Below are 20,017 nucleotides of genomic sequence, written 5' to 3'. Positions count from 1 at the left end.
GGGTTTTATTTGTAGTCCTTACTGACCTCCTGAGCTTGCCTTGTAGCACAGGCTGGCCTTGAACTTAAAGCAATCCTGCCCCAGGCTCTGGAGTGCTGGGTAGTCACTGCATGAGCCACCATGCCCGGCTCTCCTCAGCTATTAGAAATCCTTGGAGAGCTGGAGGCCTTCAGCCTACCTCACAAAACCCACGCTATCGTCTCAGGGTAGTGAAAAATGAGCCGACTGTAAGAGAAGCAACGAGTGCTCTGTCTCCACCACTCGGCAGCCCACCAGAGGCCAGGGGAAAGGTCAGCAAGGGCACATGGTGGGTCAACCACCGGGGAGAGGACCTCTTGAGGCGAGGCAGAGGCAGCTGACACTGACAGTGGAGCAGTAAGAGCCAGGACCAGGGCTCCTGCGGGTGCTTGGGAAACACTTTATTTAAACTCTTGAAATGACAGCAATTTATGCTGTGAATACAACAAGATGCTGACAAGTGTTTTCTGGCCTGACCTGCCACCAAGCAGGCCTCTGAGGGCTCTACCACCTAAGGGCAGTCCCTGCCTGAGGAGGGATGTAGTTGGCAGGGGACCCATTCTGCCTGGGACATGGACAGCTCCTGGGGCAGAAGGGCCCCATTGTGCCTGGCTGTCCTACATCTGCTGGGAGCAGCCATAGCAAGCGGCCAGGGGTGCTAGGATTTCTTCTGGGTCATCAAAAAGGAAACAGCAAACAAGAGCCTCCTCCTTAAAGAGTGAGTATCTTGGGGACACCACCTCTGTCCCACACACAGATGAGCCCTGGCTGTGCCCACTCTCCTTCCCGCTTTGCACTGATCCCATCAGTGTTTATTTTTGATTGTTTTTTTAAAAAATATAACTTTGTAAATGCTCCATAAAAATACTGTTCTTCCTAGTCAAACACAGATATTGCAATAGAAGAGTAACTGCTTTGTCTTTGCTCTATAAAACGTGAAAAGATTATCACACAGGATAAGATAGAAAAACGCAGGGTTCCTAAGTATCACAAAAGCCAGTACCAAACGCTCACGGTGGAAGCGAAGCTAGGGACCGGGTGGGCTGGCAGCCTTGGCTGGGCGCCTCCGCCCCTGGTCCTGCTGGGGGCACAGCTTAGGGCACCTCATCCCTCTCCACACGAGGACATCTTGGCTGGAAAGGCAGCCAACTGCTCTAAACCAATGGGCAGCACCTGCCCCTCGAAGCACCGATGACCCAGTGCCGCTGGCCAGGACCCAGTGGCCTTGCTTGATGTCAAGGGGCCAGCTAGCCAGGATCCCAGCCCTGGGGGTTCTGAGACCAGCTCTCCTTGTGTGAAATTCCGCTCGGCGCAGTGAGACGCCATCCTGTGCAGGTGCCAGGGCAGGAGGGCAACAGCCCTATCCCTTGAGGCGGAGTGTGTCGTCCGCCCCAGACTTGAGTTGAGGCAGGTGGCCAGGCTGTGCCTCAGTTTTCAGAGAGGGACAGAGCCAGGGCAGCCTGGAAGGCAGCTTCTTCGTCGATGCTGTAGTCCTGGAAACAAGCAGAGATGAGCGTCAGGAGGAGCAGGATGGCTCCCACCTGCAGACCACGGCCCGTGCTGGTCCACCAAACAGACCCACTGTCATTCTGGGGTCCCAAGCCCTCCTCACAAAATGTGCTCTGCAGGTGGTGACCACGAGGGCTGATTCCATGAATGAGTTGATGCTAAGAATCCTTCTTTTTATGACTTAATTTTCTCATGTGTATATATGTAGACATGTGTGCACCACAGTGTGGGTAATGACTTAGTTTTCTCATGTGTATATATGTAGATGTGTGCACCACAGTGTGGGTAGGGCTTTCTCATCACCAGGGACTGAACTCAAGTTGTCAGCCTTGGCGGCGGCAGCCTTTACCCACTGACCCACTTGCCTGGCTAAGAACTGGGTTTTCTGAGATGAAAGTTCAGTCAGGACAACAAGATCTTCAGCCTTGGGGACCAGGGAGAAAGAAACCCTAATTGACTAGAGGCTGCAGATGACAGGGTAGCTGGGGGTGCCTGAAGGAAGAGCCTGGGCGAGGGGCCTGCAAGTGTGTTGTCCCTCCTGACCCAGGCGACGGTAGGCTCCGGAAAGCCCTTCCAGCTTCTCTTCAGAATCACCTGCAAGTAACACCTCGGAAGCTGCTACTGAATCAGAGCGGGCATCAAGGGACCCAGAGCAGCTAGCCTCACGCAGGCCCAAGCCCTTGACAAACCTGAGCGCCTGCTGCCCTCTAGCGGCCTCTGGGCCTGGCCCCGCCGTGGCGGCGCAGAAGGTACCTACCACGAAGGTGTCGTAGGAGAACTTGTGCCGGTGCAGCAGGTGCTGCAGGAAGTTGGCGCTCTTGTAGCTGGGGTCCCCCCAGGGCATTGCTGAGCAGATGGGGCACACCTAGAACAAGAGGTTGGGGGTAGCAGGGAGGGGCCCTCCCGGCCTGCCTGCCCATCCACTCACCCCCAGTACAACATGCAGAGCGCCCTCCACCTAAGGGGCATAACTGCTGTCCTGTTCCCCAGGCCAGGCCTGTCCCCATGCTCCCTCAGGCAGAAGGCCTGCGCGGCTCACCACACGGTTGGGGTCACTTCGGTGACTCTCCACGCAGTGTTTTACCAGCTCCTGCTGATCCAGATTGCGCGCTCCGCAATAGGGGCAAGCGAAGGTAGACCGGTTGGGGATATTGCTGTAGGAGGGAGGACAGTGAGCAAGCCTGGGGCTGAGAGTACCCACCTTGACTTCTCCCCTCTGTGGGCAGGCTAGCCCTGACCCATCCCCAGTAGCCTGAGGAACACCCTGTGTCTTGGAAGGAAACTCCTGGTGCTCTCCTTTACCCTACACACTGGACTAACGGGCTGTGGCAGGTCAGAGGGAGGTGACTATATGGTCCTTGGCCTAGGAGATACCCTCGCTCTGCCCATCTTGGGTCCCCATCATGAAGGATGCCTACCTGGGGATGGGCTGGGATGTGGGCACCACAGGGACAAACTTGGGGCAGTTAGCCATCTGTTCCTGGACCTTCAGGCAGGAGGAAATGTGCACTCTCATCTTTGCCAGCGTCACCTATAAGATGAGAGAGAAGCAGAACTGGGCTGGTCATAACCTCGGGCAGGAGGGAGAGAACGGTCAGCAAATACGGTAGACCCATCCCTTCTGCTCGTAAGACATGCAAAGGCTCTGAGCAGCAACCTACAACTAGGGCTTCTGGAAGGGCCCCGGTGAGAAGAGGGAGCACATAAAGATACTCCGGTCTCTACAAGGCACAGACACTGCCCTTAGGGTAGCTGTCCAGAGCAGACGCAGGCCAGGAGCTCCTCAGCTCAGGACTAGCAGGCCCCATGGCTGAATCCCTAGAGACCTGCAGATGGGAAGGTGCTCCAATGAGTGCACAGGATCAGTACTTATTAGGGGAAAAGGTCCACATCCCCAGGGGGAATCCCATCAAAGATCCGCTCTTCTGACAAAGTCCTGTTTGTGGTGAAGATCACAATGTGGTGTGATAACTACCATCCAGCTGGTCCCATCAAGTCAGTACGACCATGCCAGAGTAAGCTGGCCAAGGGCAGCAGCCCAGCCTGAGGGATGCATCCCTTGCCTTAGAGGCTCAACCCAGCATGGGTACAATGAGTAACCCAGGAGAGAGAAAGCAGCAACAGCAGCCCTCCCAAGGGTGGGCGCAAGTCCTGACCCCTGGTATACACCAAGGCAGGGGCTAGACACTCCACATACTGAGGGAGGAGGAGATGTTAGTATCCCACCCTTGGCAGGTGGGCACATCACATGCCCTCAGCACCCAGAGTTTATGCCCAAGACCAGCAGGGGCCCAAGAAGGTTCTCCTGAAGTCACTTGTCACAGCAGGGACATTTGCTCCAGAAGACAAGATTAGAAAATTGCGGTGTTGAGGTAAAGAGTGGAGCCACTTCACGCTCACCCTGACAGTAGTCTGCCCTCGAGGCTCCCTAGGAAAGTCTAACCAGGGCACCCAAGCACCACAGCAGCTGACTCAGCCGCACTATTCCAGGCCCAGGGTCATTCCAGTTATCTGCCTGGTGGCCTTTAGGACATTGTGACAAGTTAACAAAAACACAATGTATTAGAGACACGGGAATGTCTGCAGCATAAATTGCAGTGTACTCAGCTAGGAACAAAGGAAGGAGGTGGGAGCAAGGCAGGGTCTGGGGACAGGATGGAAAGAGGCCTGTGAGCTCTGTTACAAGTGGCAGAGCCTTGTGTGAGTGCTCAAGCCATTTTGCTCAGGAAGGCACTGACATCAGGTGCAAGGAACTCATATTCAAAAGGCCCTGCACCTCCCACCTCAGAGCCACCAGAACCTTCTTGGCTTCCCCCAGATTTGTCTGTCACAGCCTGAGTGCTCCGTCTGCATCTGCAGAACCCGCACCAACAACCATGTGCAGTCAGCTGAGCCGAGGTCAGGCAGCTGTGACAGCACTGCTCCCTTAGAGCTCTGAGGCAGGTGGCCTCAGACTGGAGCAGATGTGGTTCCACAGGAAGGGGTATGAGGCCATGCACCCAGTTCCTCTAAGGGAGAGAGGAACCCACAGGCGGAAGCTGCCCCCCCAGCGCCCCCAGCCTGAGGAAACCCGAGCAGGGCGGGTACCTTCTTGTTGCAACCCCGGCAGGGTGCCTTGTAAGATGAGAGCTGCTTCTCTACATGGGTGGCCTTGTCCACTTTCTTGGGGTCGAAGGGCAGACGGCAGAGCGGGCACAGAGGGGATGGCACCTGCAGACATGGCTGGAGGCACTCCCCGCAGAACCTGCAGGTGACAGGGACCTAGGCTACTTCCTCCATGCAGGCGCACACACAGTGGCTCCCGCTTGCTCTTTAGTTCTGGAGACAATCTTGTGCTCACACACCAACCGCCCCCTCCCTGCCCCAGCTGGACACAGCTAAGAGGTGAGCTATCCACCCCCCAGCAGAAGAGCCCTCTTATAGCCGGCATATGCCCTGCAGTTTGTACCCCAGAAAGAACATCTTTGGGGCAGGATGCGGGCTCTTTCCTCAAAGTCTCCTGATCATATGGTGGTTGACAGAAACTTAGGCGTCAGGGTATCCATCCAGGGCCGGGAAGTAAAATCACTAACAGCTGTGGGAGAGGCAACGCCAGGCCTGGAGTCCTGATTCACCAGATGGCCAGCGCTGCTCAGGGACAGGGTCTAGGCCAACAGGGGTTCTTGTATCCTGTGAGTCAAAGCTTGGTCTGGCTCAGGCGCTGGACACACACTTGGAGAACTGATGACCGGCTGGGGCCTAGTCTCTTGCTCGCATGCTCCCAGATGCCAGCAGCCTGAGTTCTGTCCTTGCCTGCCCACACGCAAGCATGTCTGTGGTATCTTCCAGTCGTCAGACACATACACACCAGAGGGGGACAGAAAGGAAAGGAGCACAGCGGCACAAATGATGGCTCTTCTTGGTTGTCAACTTGGCTACATTTGGAGTTAATGAAAACTCAAGTGGCTGGGCACACCTGTGAGGGCGTTTTCCTAGCTGAATCACTTGAAGAGGAAGACCTACTTTTAATCCAGATGTTCTGAGGTGGAAGATGCACCTTTTAATCCAGGCCACACCTTCTGCTGGCAGCCTACACAAAGGATGCGGAAGAAGGAAGCTTGCTCTCACCCTCACTGGTGTTACAATCTACTTTTTTGGAATCTTGGTGTATAATGTAGACCAGGTGAGACATCAGCCTTGTGGCCTGAACACTAACTACTGGATCCTTGGGCCTTCCATTGGTGGACAGTCACTGTTGGACTAGCTGGACCACAGCCTGTAGGCCAATCTAATAAATCAATTCTTTCTCTCTCTCTCTCTCTGTGTGTGTGTGTGTGTGTGTGTGTGTGTGTGTGTGTGTGTATGTGTGTGTAAGTTCTGTTTTTCTAGAGAACACTGACTCATACAGATTTTGGTGTCAGAATTGGCTCTAAAGCAAGAGAAACATAAGGATGAATTTTTAAGGGTCTGGACTGGGCTCCCTACTTTGTTGAGACCTGCAGTTACTGAAGCCTCTCCTGTGCACTCGGAGAGTCCTGAAATCCCAGGATTGTATAAACTTAAGGCGATGGATTTGATTATTCTGAGTCACTGACTGTGAGAGGCAATGGATTTGGTGACTCTGTAAGTAAAACTTTAGACAATTTGTGGGAAAATTAGGAAAATGGTGATCCTGGCTGTTTGCTCCTAGCATCCCTAGGTAAACTGAAAAGGGAAAAGAATGAGCCCTGTGATAAAATTACCAACTTCCAGCATCTCAGAACATGGTGAGGGACCACAATGAAGTCAATGATAAAACTGACTGGCTCCACCAACAGTCTAAAGGTTTCTAAGTGTATCCTGGAATAGAACCTTCTCTCCAGCACGCACAGAGCTCAAGCTGAAGAAAAATCAAACCTCATTATAAGGCTGGCTGAATTACAACAAAAATTCTAGTCCCAGCTTCGGAGGGCGCCTGCATAAGTTGGTAAAGAACGGGACCCTGCAGCGTGGGTGCGAGTGTTGAAGCTGAGAACTTCAGACCCTCGGATTCTCCAGGGTCTGTCTCCCTGAGCAAGCCGTCTCGCCACCCTCAGCAAAGGTGTACTTACATCCCACCCCTGAAGTACTACTGCCTCTTCCACCTCTGACTGAGGAAGCTGAGTCTTTACTGTCTGATAAACCAGCAGTGACCTTCTCTGGAGGAGGTGCCAGGTAAGACAATGCTGATGTCCCTCGGGCCCTCCAACAGTTGCCTCTAGACCTATAACCAGGCTCCTAGATGGGAGGAAGAAAGTGTGGTCCATGAGGAGGCGGGCTGCACTACTACAGAACCTGGAGTTTGCTAACTCACCCACACAGAGGGCTGTGGAGAGTGTGGGGGTGGATCTTAAGGGTGTGGAAGGAACTTGAAACTGGATCAGGCTGAGTTTGCTGATGTGGGACCACTGAGTGCAGACTCTGGGGTTAATATGGAAGCTCACAATTTTGAAAGGTGACCTTTGCACAAAATCACAAGTGCTAATGGCACCAGGTGGGAGGAGGGGAAATGACTCAGACCCCAGGAAGATGGCACCTTCAGGCACCACGAAGAGGCTGTGAGAAGCCAGCATGCAGCTTTATTTTTCTTTGCAACTTTTCAGCAGGCCATGGGGTGGGCTGAGGAGCTGGCCAATGCTAGAATATTCCTGGATTTGCAGATGACTCAGCCAATGTCCTTTTTTGCAATTATGAGGTCTCAAGAAAAGGTCCTTTTTGCAGTAAGGATGGTGGGCCCACAGCTCAGTGTCAAAGGTTCCTGCACCCTTGACGTTGACGGAGCCACCACCTGGCAAGCCATGTTTAACCAAGCTGAGAGACACAAGGTCAGCCTGAGACCTGACACCAGCAGACGTGAAAGAGTTCTCAGAAGTACTTTCCTGCAGTCAAGAGTGGCTCTCTGTCACCTACGTCACCATACAGAGCAGAGTGAGATGGCACCAGCAGCCCAACACCCAGCCCTTGAAACTGCAGCAAGTAGTTCAAGATGGTGTGTCACTGGCCCTAAGATCTGGTTAGCTGGTCAGCAAGGCGGTCCCTTCAGATGCTGGTGAGATGGCACACACGATGGGGCCCACGAACACCTCCATGCCAGTGTACACAGCGGAACCCAAGAAGCCGTGCAGAAATGTTACTCAGCCACGAAGAGAAGTGGAGCACTGACACTTTTACTTGGAGGCAGAGCTTGCAATGGGATCCTGAGGGAGAAAAGCCCAACACAATGGCAGTGTGTACTGTACAACACCATTTATATGAAATGTGCAGCATGGACCAATCCAGGGTTGGGGGGAAGGGCCAGCGTGGTGAGTAGCTGCCGAGGCTGTTGGGAGTTGGTGAATGTTCTACATGGTGCTAGAGGTTGTGTAACTCCGAGCACAATAGAAACCAATGGGTTCTACAGTTTTTGAATTCTTTGAGACACGGGGCTGGAGAGATGGCTCAGTGACTCACTGGCTAACAACCCTGACTGTTCTTTCAGAGGATGTTGGTTTGACCCCAGCATCTACATGGTGGCTATCAACTGCCTGTAACTACAGTCCCAAGGGCATCCATCACTGTTTCTAGCCTCCAAGGACAGTGCATGCACAATGCAGAGACACACATGTAGGCAGCGTGCCCATAGACAAAAAATTAAAACCCTAAAACCCTTAACATAAAGTTTCCCTCTGTGGCTTATACTGGGCCTTGAACTCATTCTTGTCCTACCTCAGCCTTCCAAATACTAGGAATGCTACCAACGTCCAGGCAGGAGCCACCACGCCTGGCTTGGTGTCCACACCACACCACGAATGAGCAAACTGTGAACACTGAATTCTACCTCAAAGAGACCCACAGGGAAAGCAAAGCCACACTGGGAAAAAGGAAAAGTGTCCCAGGAAGAGCTGGAAAGAGCAGGTCTTCAAACAGAATGCAGATGTAGACAGAGGAAGGGGCCGCTCTCCTCTTAGAGGCAGGCAAGTCTCAACAACACTGCCCCTAAGAGGAAGAAGTAGAAGGAACCATTGGTGCAGCCCCGGCCTAGTTTCCAGGGCACACTTCTCCCACACACAGTTCCTGTCTGCATCTACAGAGTCTGCGGCTAGGCAGCTTCTCCACCAAATGAAGCAACCTAAGCGATGAGTGTGGGGTAGAGCCCCACCTCTGTGTCTCCCCTTCCTGTGTTCTTGGATAGGCAAACATTCAGACACCCTCGAGGTAGCCAGTCCCCTCAGGCAAAGTTGCCTTGTGAAGCCTTGAGATTGCTCTCACCCCAGGCACAACTCCTCTGTGGTCTTGAGATAGTTCCTTGAGCTACTATGCCCCCACTGGCAGGCCTCTTGCCTGTGCCTGCAGCCTGAAAGCCCTCCCCACACCCTCTCCCTCTCTTGTCCAGGAACCAGGGCAGCAATGCTGTGGGGTTCTACTCATAAGAAAACCGGCAGGAAGGAAACTAACTAGTCAGGTGGCCCAAAGACAGGAAGAATCAGTCAAGTTTTTGGTTTGTTTGTTTGTTTCTGTTTTTCGAGACAGGGTTTCTCTGTGAAGCCTTGTCTGTCCTGGACTCACTTTGTAGACCAGGCTGGCCTTGAACTCACAGAGATCCACCTGCCTCTGCCTACTGAGTGCTGGGATTAAAGGTGCGCGCCACCACACCCAGCTCAATCAGTGAATTTTTAAAAGGTGATGCACCTAGGCTACACCCAACAGACACTGCAAATTAAAAGTGAGTGAGGACATCCGGGGGAAACGGAACAAGCAAACAAAGGAGGGTCACCTTTCTAAGGTGAAGGCACCCAGACAACAGCTTGTACTGGCAGCAATGCGGACAGTTTTACAGGGAAGATGCTTTTCAATCCTCTGTTCCACCTGGCCAGGAGGACAACATGTTAAGCCTCGGGGAGGAGAGATGGGGGGTGGATACTGACTGGCGAATACTAGAAAACTGGAAACACAATGACCTGAAGGAGCGGGTTTCAACACGGACAAGCCTTACACAACACACCGTATGGCGCCTACTCATGCATGCATTAAAAAAAAAGTGTGTGTGTGTGTGTGTGGGGGGGTCCTGATCCAAGGCTTCCTGCTAGAATGTCATTGGACCGAGTAGGAGCTGTGCCTTAACAAGTCCTGCTCTGCCTGACACCGGGGGCAGGAAAAGTGAAGGCAGCTCTGGATGGAGCCAGGGTCCCTGCCACCTCCCTGTATGACTAGCAGGCACCCGCCCACCCAAGCAGTTCAGTTCCCTCTCTGCATCAGAGCCTCCAAAGTCAGCTGCCTCTGTTTGCAAAATGCCTCCCGCCAATCTGGGTGCACCTTGTCCAGCCCCAAGCGGCAGGGCACCCCACCTCCTCAGCACCGTGGCCCTCTGCTGAGAAGTCCTCCTGCCCTTTCTCCAACTGCTAAGCTCAAGAGCTGCACTGTGAGGAGGTCACGGAGCAGACGCTTTATTTTGGCTCCCTTCCAGCCAGGCTGGAGTTGTGTCACATCCTCAAGTTTCTGTTCCTGAAACACGGCGGAGGAGGAGGAGCCAGAATGGGGGTTAGTGCTGGCTCAGCTGGGCATCTGAAGACGCTCGGAGTCTGGATCCCTTTAAGGCCCTGCTGCCTGGAAGCTTCACGTTCAGAATAGGCCGAGTCCTTCAAAACAAAAACACTGGGCTCCAAACAAACCCCTCGCCTAACTTTAGGGAACTCGTTTCCTTGACAGTCAAAGCCAGCAGACAAGGGGTGGACAGAGCGGACTGCAAAAGACACAAGCCATTTATTTGCAACGGCCCGCGCCCGATCTCTACAAGCCCGAACCTCCGCGCTTGGCGCAGCGACCGCGTCCGCCGCCCTCGAAGCAGCCAGCGGCCGTAGGCAACGACCGGGGCCGGGGCGGGTGCAGGGCGACCCTCGGCCCGGATGTGGGGCGCGCGCCAGGCCGGTGGGTAGGGGCAGGGCACGCTTGCCCATGTCCCCGTTCGGCCGCCGGCCACGACCCCTGCCCGGACCCCCCTCCCCGCGGGCTCTAGGCGCGCGCGCGCTCACGTGTGGCCGCAGCTGCCGATGGCCACCGGCCGGTGGTACACCTCCAGGCAGATAGGACAGCTGAACTGCGCCTCCAGGCCGCTGTCACCGCCCGCAGGCCCAGCCGGCGGCTGCCGCTGCTGCGCCGAGGCCACCAGGCTGCGGAACATCGCCATCCCCGGCCAGGCCACCGCCGCCGCCCCCTATTCCAAGCCGGGAGACCGGCGTCACCGCCGCGACGGCGCCGCGCCGGCGTCACCGCTCGGCCCCCCGTGTTACGTCATGACAGCGGGCGCTTTGTCGATGACGTCATCTCGGCGCGCCGGCTCTCCCCGACTGCGGTCCAGACCAGCCCCTCCATGTGTCAGGCGGGTGAAGACTACGCGGAGCCTGCGCCCCGGGAGCCTCCGCCCGTGCCGCGGCCGGGGTAAGAGCCTTCTACTCCAGGCCGGGAACATCCCCGTTCGGCCCTCGTAGCCACCGACCGGACTTCCAGGGACTTTTTGAGTCGGCAGCTAGATCGAAGCGTAGGCCCTGGTGGGTGAGGCCGGCGCTCGCTCCTCCAGCTCAGGCTGGGAAGCGAAACGCTGCCTTCCCCCAAATCCGCGGCGGTGGGAGAATCTGCCATGTATGTTCTTACTCTCTCCAAAGCCGGGAGCAGAAATGTGTGAAGTGCGCAGGAGGTCGGCCGGTGGTGGTGATACGAGCGGGAGATGCCTTCTGCAGGTGAGATGTTGGCACACACACACGCACCCTTTCTGTGCTTGCTTTTTCTTTGTGACTTTTTGTGTGCTTGTCACGTTGGGCCGTTACCATAAGCAGCGGTGGGAACCATTGGCAACGACCCGTGTCATCTAAACTAGGCTCACGCCTGTAATTTCAACACTACGGATTCCATGACAGGAGACTTCCCTCAGATTCGAGGCCAGCTTGGGCTACAGAGATCCTCTCAAACAGAATTCCACAAGTTTCCTTGATGAACCTTCTGGTAGGAAGATCTCTAGGGAAGCTTATGGAGTGTCCAGACTTGGGGTGGGGCTGGGGCAGGGGAAAGGTACTTTGAAAGACAGACATTTTGGGCAGTTGGAATCCGACCAGGGCAGGTCAGAACATCTGGGGAGCCTGGGGAGCCTGGGCAGGTAGTCCGAGTGGAAGTTATTTCTTCTTTCACGGGCCGCACAGGCTTGGAGGGAGAGCTCCAGTCGTCCTCCAGGCCTTTGGAGAGGAATAAGGCATTATTCCCATGGGGACCACAGCAGGAGGACTCATTTTACCTGTAACTTGAACTCTTTTTTTTTTTTTTCCCAAGATAGGGTTTCTCTGTGTAGCCTTGGCTGTCCTGGACTCACTTTGTAGACCAGGCTGGCCTCGAAATCACAGCCATTCCCCTGCCTCTGCCTCCCGAGTGCTGGGATTAAAGGCGTGCACCACCATGACTGGCTTTAACTCTTTTAGAATATAATTGTTATTGTTGTTTTGTGGTTTTTCCAGACAGGGTTTCTCTGTGTAGCCATGGCTGTCCTGGACTAGCTTTGTAGACCAGGCTGGCCTCGAACTCACAGCAATCTGCCTGCCTCTGCCTCCCAAGTGCTGGGATTAAAAGCGTGTGCCACCACGCCCGGCAGAATACAATTGTTTTAATGTTTGAGTGTCTTAACAAAACCTATAGCTCCACAGGCAGGAACAAATATCTCCAGTGTTATTCCTCTAATGCCTAGCGTGCTGGGTACCACTCTGTACAGCGTATGTTTGTTGAGTGGATGATGCTCTCACGCTTCTGAGTCCCTCTGAAGCTCTGAGTCTGTTTTCTAAGATGTTCTACAAAAGCTTCTGGTGGAGGGAGCGGAAACTGACTTCCGGAGTCTTTCTTGTCATCCACCATGTTTTGGGAGCCTCCATTTGAAAGAAAAGGTAGTGTTACCAGGAATTCCAACCTGGGCAACGTAGGCACTTGTTTTAGGGCTTCCATTGCTGTGAAGAGACACCATGACCCAAGGCAACTTTTTTTTTTTTTTGAGTTAATTTATTATGCATACAGTGCTCTGTCTGCATGTACACCTGCACGCCAGAAGAGGGCATCAGATCACATTATAGATGGCTGTGAGCCACCATGTGGTTGCTGGGATTGAACTCAGGACCTCTGGAAGAACATTCAGTGCTCTTAACCTGTGAGCCATCTCTCCAGCCTCCAAGGCCACTCTTATAAAGGACAACATTTAATTGGGGCTGGCTTACAGTTTCAGAGGTTTAGTCCGTTATTGTCATGGACAGAAAGCATGGCAGCCTTGCAGGCAGACCACACTGGGCATAGCTTGAGCGTGTGTGTGTGTGTGTGTGTGTGTGTGTGTGTGTGAAGCCTGAAAGCCTGCCTCCATGACACACCTACTGCAACAAAGCCGTACCTCCTAACAATTCCACTCTCCATGGCCTAAGCATTCACACACATGAGTCATGGGGGCCAAGCCTATTCAAACCACCATAGTTCTGATCTAACAACTTAGGAGTATCTGAAAACGATGACTTCTCTAGTCAAACGGCCCTGTGTTCTCTGCTTCCCCCTTGCACCCCAGAGACGTAGCGCTTCTGCCTTGGGGTCCTTGAAGTAGATCCCCAACATGTTTCGTGACCGCGCCCTGCTCTAACCTCAGTTCAGTCTTCTTGTTGCACATGTGGGGCACACTGCAGCTCGTGCTGCATGGGGTCCAGGCACAGCTCTGGGGGTCACCACCAGGAAGGCTTCTCCATCCAACAACCTCACCAGGCTCTGACAGTCTGTGTGAAGATGCTGCCTCTAAGGGTGGGCACTCTGAAAGAGGGACACTGTCACCCAGAGGGTCTTGGGCTGGTGGGCAGGTGCAGCCAGCCTCACTTTGCACCTGTGTTACAGGGATTGTTTCAAGGCATTCTATGTGCACAAGTTCAGAGCCATGCTTGGGAAGAACCGACTCATCTTTCCTGGTGAGAAGGTATGTGTGGGGCCTGGGTGTTGGCTGTCAAACCCTGCTACCTTCCCATCTGTACATTTTTCAACTGGCCTACCATCTCTGGGCTTTGAGGGTAGACTAGGTGTCTGGGGATATCCAAGAAATTGAGCAGATATCCTCATGTTGAAGATTCATGTCCTTGCTGATGCTCTCTCCCCCCCCCCCCCCAGGTGCTCTTGGCATGGTCTGGGGGGCCTTCGTCCAGCTCCATGGTCTGGCAAGTTCTTGAGGTACATCTACACTATCCTCTGGGCCCAGACTTCTGGGTTGAATTAGCAGGGACACTCTTCCTCATCCTGCACTACAAAGCTTTTGGTTGACACTAGACAGCAACCCCAGCCCAGCTGGGACACTTAAAGGGGCTCCTGTGTCACAGGTCCTAGGCATGGTCCCCAGGTATCCAGGTTTGGCCACTTGTGGCTTGTGGGCAGAGAGAAGTATTTCCTGAAAACAAAGGGAGAGGTGGCCTGTGTAGAAGGGAACGAAGCAGATGATGAGGACTCCAGGTTGCCTCACCCTGCTGAAGCATGCAGGGCTTCCTTGTGGGGCCCTGGCGCGTGCTCTTCCACTGTGGGGCCAACTAGCAGGGCCAGTGTGGAGGCTGTAGTTGGCAGGCTAGGTGCCAGCAGTCTAAACTGAACTTGGTGACAGTGCTGCTCCAGTGTGAATACCCTGCGTGGCATGTCTGTGGCTTTTGTTAGCTGCTGGTCCACCATCTGTCTGACGCTGCTCCCTGCCTTCCATAGGTTTATCAATCATCTTTGTTCTTACATTACCAAAACACTTGAGAGTTCTGGGGTGCCCAGAAGATGGTTAAGAGTCCCCACTGCCCAGTGTCTAGCTGCTGTCCCAGGCTGCTTAGGAGACAGGCTGCAGAGGGTGGGTTCTGAAGTTTCTGGTATAGACAGGGCATGCCCTTACACAGGAGGAATATTTGGACTCACATACTCTGCTGTGGGAGGGAAGACTCCCCCTGCCCCATGAGGAGGGAAGGGAGGCAGTACTGTCCGCTGCCTGGAGCGTCTGAAGTCCAGACAAGTGCTTTTGGCCCAGTCTGAGTCCTGGCACTTCTATTCCAGGGCCTCAGTCAGGATTCTGCAAAACGGCTACGCTTTGTGCCAGGAGTCATCTATGTTGACGGTATGTCTGGTCCCCGGCAATAAGTGAACCCCACAGGGCTCCAGGGACAGAGTGAGGACTGGGGTGCCTTTCCAATTGTATTGAAGGGCACAGGGTTGAAGAAGGTGAGATTGAGCTGGTCTTTGAGGATGAAGGACTAGGCAGTTTCTTTCACTGTGAGGGGAGCCTGTCTGAAAATATCCCAAAAGAAAAAAAAGAAAAAGGCCAGGCCTGCCTTCACAAAAACTACTAAGGAGCATGTGTGGCACTGTCCCCCTCAGCCCGTCCCATCAGGGTCTTCCTCTGTGAATCCCGCATGTTTCCCACCTGGGTTTCACAGAGGGAGCAGCCTGTGGCCAGAGCCTACAAGACAGAGTGAAGACCTTGGCTGAGGTGAAGCTGATCCTGCAGAAAACTGGCTTCCCATGGCATGTGGTTGCCTTGGAGGAGGTAGGCGGGTCTGCCCTGGTCAAGGGCTGTGTAGGGATAGCCAGCAGGGCCGCACCTTGCTGACCGGAGTCCTCCTGTGGGCCTCTTGCCCTGGGCCTTGGACTCAGTGTCTCTTCTTACATCCTGGAAGGTGTTTGGCTTGCCACCATCGGTGCTGTGCTGTGCTTCCCAGGAGCCAGCAGGGACGGAGGAGGCCTACAAGGCTGCCGTGGACAGCTTTCTGCAACAGCAGCATGCACTAGGGGTTGAGGGCTGTGCAAGCTCAGCTCAGGGAAAGGATCAGCTCCACCCATCCCACAGCCAGGAGCCTCTAGGCCCAGCTGAATCCCCTGTGTCTGCTCAGACTGAGGCTTTGTCTAGGTTGTTCAACTCCATAAGGACACTGACGGCCAAAGAGGAGCTTTTGCAGACCCTGAGGTAAGCACTCTGCCCCTAGCCCTGCCTGCTGTGTGGGTTCCAGCTCCAGCTTCTCTAATTCTCCTCATCATAGGACCCATCTGATCGTGCATGTAGCGCGGACCCATGGCTACTGCAAGGTGATGACTGGGGAGAGCTGCACCCGTCTGGCCATCAAGCTTATGACCAACCTGGCCCTGGGGAGAGGAGCCTTCCTTGCCTGGGACACGGTATGCAGCCTAGCGGCCGGCGGTCCCTTGACTCTTTGACTCCCCTTCGTTTGAAAGCACCATTGGATCACCCCGGGCTCTTCCAAATGGAGAGGCCTGGGGCCCAGCCACAGACTGCTAGGATCTGACCCACAGTGTCTGCTCCCCAGGGCTTCTCAGATGAGCGACATGGGGATGTGGTGGTGGTGAGACCCATGCGGGACCACACACTGAAGGAAGTGGCCTTCTACAACCACCTGTTTGGTGTCCCCTCAGTCCTCACAGCAGCCATTGATACCAAGGTGGGCCTGTGAAGGGGAACTGCATGGGCTGCTTGGGGCAGCCCCTCCACATAGGGTCAGAAACCCCTGAGCACCATCAGGGACTTGAATCCTTGCCAGCCAGCTTCAGCCCTTCTCTCCTAGGGCTGGCCTTGAGGTCCAGCTGGTTCTGTGACCTTAGCACCTGCCATCTGCTTCTGAAAAGGCCAATAGCGGTGTCCATGTTCTCAAGGCTCCTCCTAGCATGTCCTCCTGTACCTTAGAAGAGCAGGCTGGTACCCCTGAGGAGGCGGCTTAGAGGGAGTTGTCCCTGAGGTGAAGGGTGGCAAGATGACCAGTCATCTGTCCCGTGTGAGTCCTCTGCTGGTCTCAGTCCTGGCAAGGCTGGGCTTCATGCTAGCCACATGAAGCGCAGGGTACTTGCTTTAGGTGGCTGGGTCCTTCTGAAGTCTCCCATCCTGTTGTCCCTAGGCTCCAGAAAAGGCTAGCATCCACCGGCTGATGGAGGCCTTCATCCTGAGGTTGCAGACTCTGTTCCCCTCTACAGTCAGCACTGTGTACAGGTGTGTGTGCGCGTGTGCCTCTGGGGACGCTGTTGAGCCTGCAGCCCATGCCTGAGGGGAGCAGAGGCCACGGCTGGGGCATACTTACATTATCCCTGTTTGCCTATGTACCTGCCCACAGGACAAGTGAGAAATTGGTCAAAGCTCCCCGGGAGGGCTGTGCCACTGGCCCCTCAGGCCCCAGCTGCCTCCTCTGCATGTGTACATTGGACATTGACACTGCTGGTGCGTGTAGGGCCTTCTTGGAGTGCTGTGTGGGTGGTTATCTGGCTGTCCCCGGGTCCCCTCAGCCCCTCTCTGTTGCAGACAGTGCCACGGCCTTTGGGGCTCAGTCCTCCTCACATCTCTCCCAGATGCTGCCTGCTGAGGCTGGGATGCCTACTCCACCCTGCTGTGGTGCAGGGGAGGGTCAGGCCCAGAGCTGCCACAGGGCAGTCGGCGGGAGGTGAGATCCTCCCTGTGTCGGGTGGAGGGGGCAGGAAGCCTGGCTTTAAACAGAGTTCAGAGTGAGACCAGGCACACAAGTCCAGTTCTGCTTCTACAGGGGGGACGCACAGGCCTGCATCACAGAGCAGCTGTGTTATGGCTGCCGGGTGAACATGAAGGACCTGGTGAGTGGCTGTCCATCTGTCCCTATGAGCTGTCCCCATGGTCCCATGGCTTCTTACACTACCATCTCTTGCAGCCCTCCCTGGACCCATTGCCACCTTATGTCCTGGCTGAGGCTCAGCTCCGCAGCCAGAGGTAATGCCTGCTCTTTGGGGAGACCTCTGGGGAAACTCCTGGACTGGTTCTCACTGCAGTCTCCCCTAGGGCCTGTGTCTCTCAGGAAATCCGGGAATATCTGATTACAGACGATGAGGAAGAGGAAGAGGAAGAGGAAGGGAGAGCAGAGCCTGGGCAGACCCAGCCATGCAAAGCTGTGAAGCAGGAAAGCGAGGACACGGGGATTGGTCTGTGACTGTCCACTTGTATAAATAAAAATGTTTTTACTTATAAAACTCTACAGTACTTGTGGGAAGGGAGAGAGCCAGGCCCCCAGACCCAGTGTGGCTAGCCCTGGGCAACACTGGGCCCCTAGCCCAACAGGCGGGGACACAGTGTCCCTCTGACAGCAGCATCATCAGGGCTTACGTGGGCCAGGAGGGCGCCTCACAGCTCGTGGCCTCAGGCAGCTACACTCCGATCCATGGAGCTCTGCCAGCCTTGGTGGCCGTGCTGCCCTGTGGCAGCTCCTTCATTCCCGGTGCCCAGGAGCCGGCTCCTACTCCTTCTCACGGGTCCACTTGATCATGGTCTCTGGTGAGCGGTACAGGAAGATGAGCTTGGCGTACAGCTCCTCCTCCAGCTCCAGCTCCCGGGTCTCCCGCACCAAGAAGATATCCTGGCACAGCTTGAGGATGCGGTCCACGCATGGCAGCTCCTCGAACATGATGGAGTGTGAGATCTCACTGAAGAAGCCCCGCATAAACTTGCCAATGACCAGCACGATGGACACGTATAGCCCCACGATCCTGTGGGGAGAGGCGTGTCAACAGGGACCACTCAGAGCTCCCCTGGGGCCTATAGGAGTCCCCCTGCAGTACTCACCCATAGCCAGCCAGGAAGCCGAGGCTGGGTGGGCTGACCTTGTCACTGAAAATGACCATGGGCAGCAGGTTGCAGTCAGCCTGGCAGTCCTGCAGCTCAATCACCCACCACTCGAGGAAGTCGGAGGCCTTGGCGTCTGCTCGCTCCCCAGGGGCCCGTGTGCCCACTTGCTCCCTCCGCAGCTGGATGCGCACACCAAGATAGTCGTCCTCCTCATCTGAGTTGAGTGGGTAGTTAGTCTTGGGCCACCGCCGGTCCCTGACCCGAGCTGCACCCCAGCACCCCGTCCCACACCCACCTGGCTGTAACTGCTTCACAGGGTTGGCTTCAGGCCCGTTGGGCGCACGGATGTACTTGGGGAAGAGGTGGGGAATGATCCTGTGGAGGAGTCAGCGAGTCAGGGCCATCTTAGTCCCCCAGCCCACCTGCCCCGAAGTGGCCTCCACTCACACTGACTGGTCAGGTCTGCCCTCGAGCAGCTGGGCCAGCTGCCTCCGCGCTGTACTGTTGGGGGCCAGCTCCAGGGTGTGCTTCTCATTGGTATACTCCACAGTGCCACCCTTGGCCAGGTCCCTGGGGGGCAGGCAGCGTTAGGCAGTGTGGGGCATCTCCCAGACCCCCGGTAAGCACAGGGCACACCTTTGGAAGTTCCAGGTGAAGCGCAGTGTAATGTCGGCTGTGCCATTGTACAACTCCTGCTTCATCTGGGCCCGGCTTGGAGGGCTGATGCGCCACAGCGCCCCAGAGCTGCCCTCGATCTGCGCGGTGACGATGTCCTCAGGGCTGTACTGGCTAATGAACTGCATGGCCAGCTGTGTGGAGCATCCCTCAGTTAGTAGTGGCAGGCCACCAAGTCCCTGCCAGCCCACCTCACACCAAGTGGATACAGTGTGCAGGTCACTTACTGGGTAGGGGTCAAACTGCTGGGACAGCTCCTCGTAGGCCTGCGGCGTGAAAGGCACTATGGAAGGCTGCTGGGCGCTCATGGTGAACAGCGGCTGGGGATAAGGTGTAATCAGCGTGGGGCCCTCACCCCAAGTCCGCAGGGAGTGGGTGGAGGCCCTCTAGTGGCTGGCCACTCACCTCATAGCCACCTAACTTGAGGGTAACGGTGACATCAATGGGCTGGTTGACGACCCCGACTACAGAGCGTATCAGTGACATGAAGAGCAGTGGGAACCAGATGATGGCGATGAGGAAGAGGATGATGAGGCCACCCATGCCGTACTTGACAATTTTCTTCTTCTTCTGTCCCTTGGGCTGTGGGTATTTCTGGAAGGAAGACACTGGTCACCCTCCCAGCCCCACTGGCCACAGGCTCTAAGCCTGGTGTCACTGAATAGGCCCGAGGTCCAGAAATAACCCTCAGCAGGGTCAGCTGCTTCAGTGAGTGGGGCTGGGACCTAAGCTACACACACACACACACACACACACACACACACACACACACACACACACACACACACACACACACACACACACACACACACACACACACACACACACACACACTACCAGAAGGGAGTCTACTTCCTACACAGTGGCGAGCGGGGAGCTTGGTGTGAGTTTAAATGACCCAGAAGCCAGGCATGGCCAGGGACTCTTGGGGGAAACACTGGAAGTGAAGCACAAAAGGGAAAACAGTGTTGTGGCAACTAACTTTGTGTTTCAAACGTGAGTATGAGAGTGCACTGCTCTTGCAGAGGACCAGAGTTCAGTTTCCAGAACTCATGTTGGGCGGCTCACAACTGCCTGTAACCCCAGCTCCAGGGGACCTAATGCTCTTCCGGCCTCCGCGGGCACCTCCCCCTGCGCACATACCTAGGACCCACAGAGGAAGCCTACAAATCTACCAGACGACCTGAGTACATCTAGGACGTGACCTGAATAGATGTTTCTCTAAAGAAGATAATC

The 20,017-nt window shown here is 55.2% G+C and overlaps 3 protein-coding genes across 5 annotated transcripts in view; 1 reads left to right on the top strand and 2 right to left on the bottom strand.

Annotated features, from left to right (window-relative positions):
* Window positions 1-404: 404 nt before the first annotated feature.
* On the bottom strand, window positions 405-10,687 carry RNF166 (ring finger protein 166; the record flags this gene model as incomplete). Of its 2 annotated transcripts, none has more annotated exons than XM_084755977.1 (6): window positions 405-1,511; window positions 2,285-2,392; window positions 2,567-2,681; window positions 2,946-3,058; window positions 4,615-4,771; window positions 10,533-10,687. In XM_084755977.1, 6 exons carry the CDS (start codon window positions 10,685-10,687, stop codon window positions 1,446-1,448), a joined length of 714 nt encoding a protein of 237 aa, XP_084612103.1. In that variant the 3' UTR covers window positions 405-1,445. The 2 variants fall into 2 exon arrangements, with proteins under 2 accessions (XP_084612103.1, XP_084612104.1); XM_084755978.1 differs by lacking the exon at window positions 10,533-10,687 and adding an exon at window positions 6,597-6,719.
* Window positions 10,688-10,824: 137 nt separating this feature from the next.
* Window positions 10,825-17,514, top strand: CTU2 (cytosolic thiouridylase subunit 2). Of its 2 annotated transcripts, none has more exons than XM_084755976.1 (15): window positions 10,825-10,938; window positions 11,163-11,237; window positions 13,399-13,477; window positions 13,666-13,725; window positions 14,575-14,635; window positions 14,955-15,064; window positions 15,195-15,481; window positions 15,555-15,690; window positions 15,840-15,971; window positions 16,422-16,513; window positions 16,635-16,738; window positions 16,820-16,958; window positions 17,058-17,124; window positions 17,199-17,257; window positions 17,327-17,514. In XM_084755976.1, the coding sequence occupies exons 1-15, from the start codon at window positions 10,871-10,873 to the stop codon at window positions 17,472-17,474; spliced, it is 1,617 nt and encodes a 538-aa protein (XP_084612102.1). In that variant the 5' UTR covers window positions 10,825-10,870; the 3' UTR covers window positions 17,475-17,514. The 2 variants fall into 2 exon arrangements, with proteins under 2 accessions (XP_084612102.1, XP_084612101.1); XM_084755975.1 differs by lacking the exons at window positions 10,825-10,938; window positions 11,163-11,237 and adding exons at window positions 11,286-11,499; window positions 12,325-12,422.
* Window positions 17,483-20,017, bottom strand: part of PIEZO1 (piezo type mechanosensitive ion channel component 1 (Er blood group)) — a 64,313-nt gene continuing 61,778 nt past the window's right edge. The window contains exons 45-51 of the mRNA XM_084755979.1: window positions 19,187-19,375; window positions 19,009-19,101; window positions 18,743-18,915; window positions 18,554-18,676; window positions 18,402-18,481; window positions 18,104-18,320; window positions 17,483-18,027 (exon numbers count right to left, since the gene is read on the bottom strand). Of these exons, the coding sequence (XP_084612105.1) occupies window positions 17,778-18,027; window positions 18,104-18,320; window positions 18,402-18,481; window positions 18,554-18,676; window positions 18,743-18,915; window positions 19,009-19,101; window positions 19,187-19,375 (1,125 nt within the window). The 3' untranslated portion in view covers window positions 17,483-17,777. The remainder of the gene's footprint in view (window positions 18,028-18,103; window positions 18,321-18,401; window positions 18,482-18,553; window positions 18,677-18,742; window positions 18,916-19,008; window positions 19,102-19,186; window positions 19,376-20,017) is intronic.

This window comes from Acomys minous, assembly GCF_964271855.1.
Source record: "Acomys minous genome assembly, chromosome: 14".
In the NCBI taxonomy this organism is placed as follows: Eukaryota; Metazoa; Chordata; class Mammalia; order Rodentia; family Muridae; genus Acomys; species Acomys minous.
The sequence above is the reverse complement of the archived record's forward strand: the minus strand, read 5'-3'. Positions and strand labels throughout refer to the sequence as shown.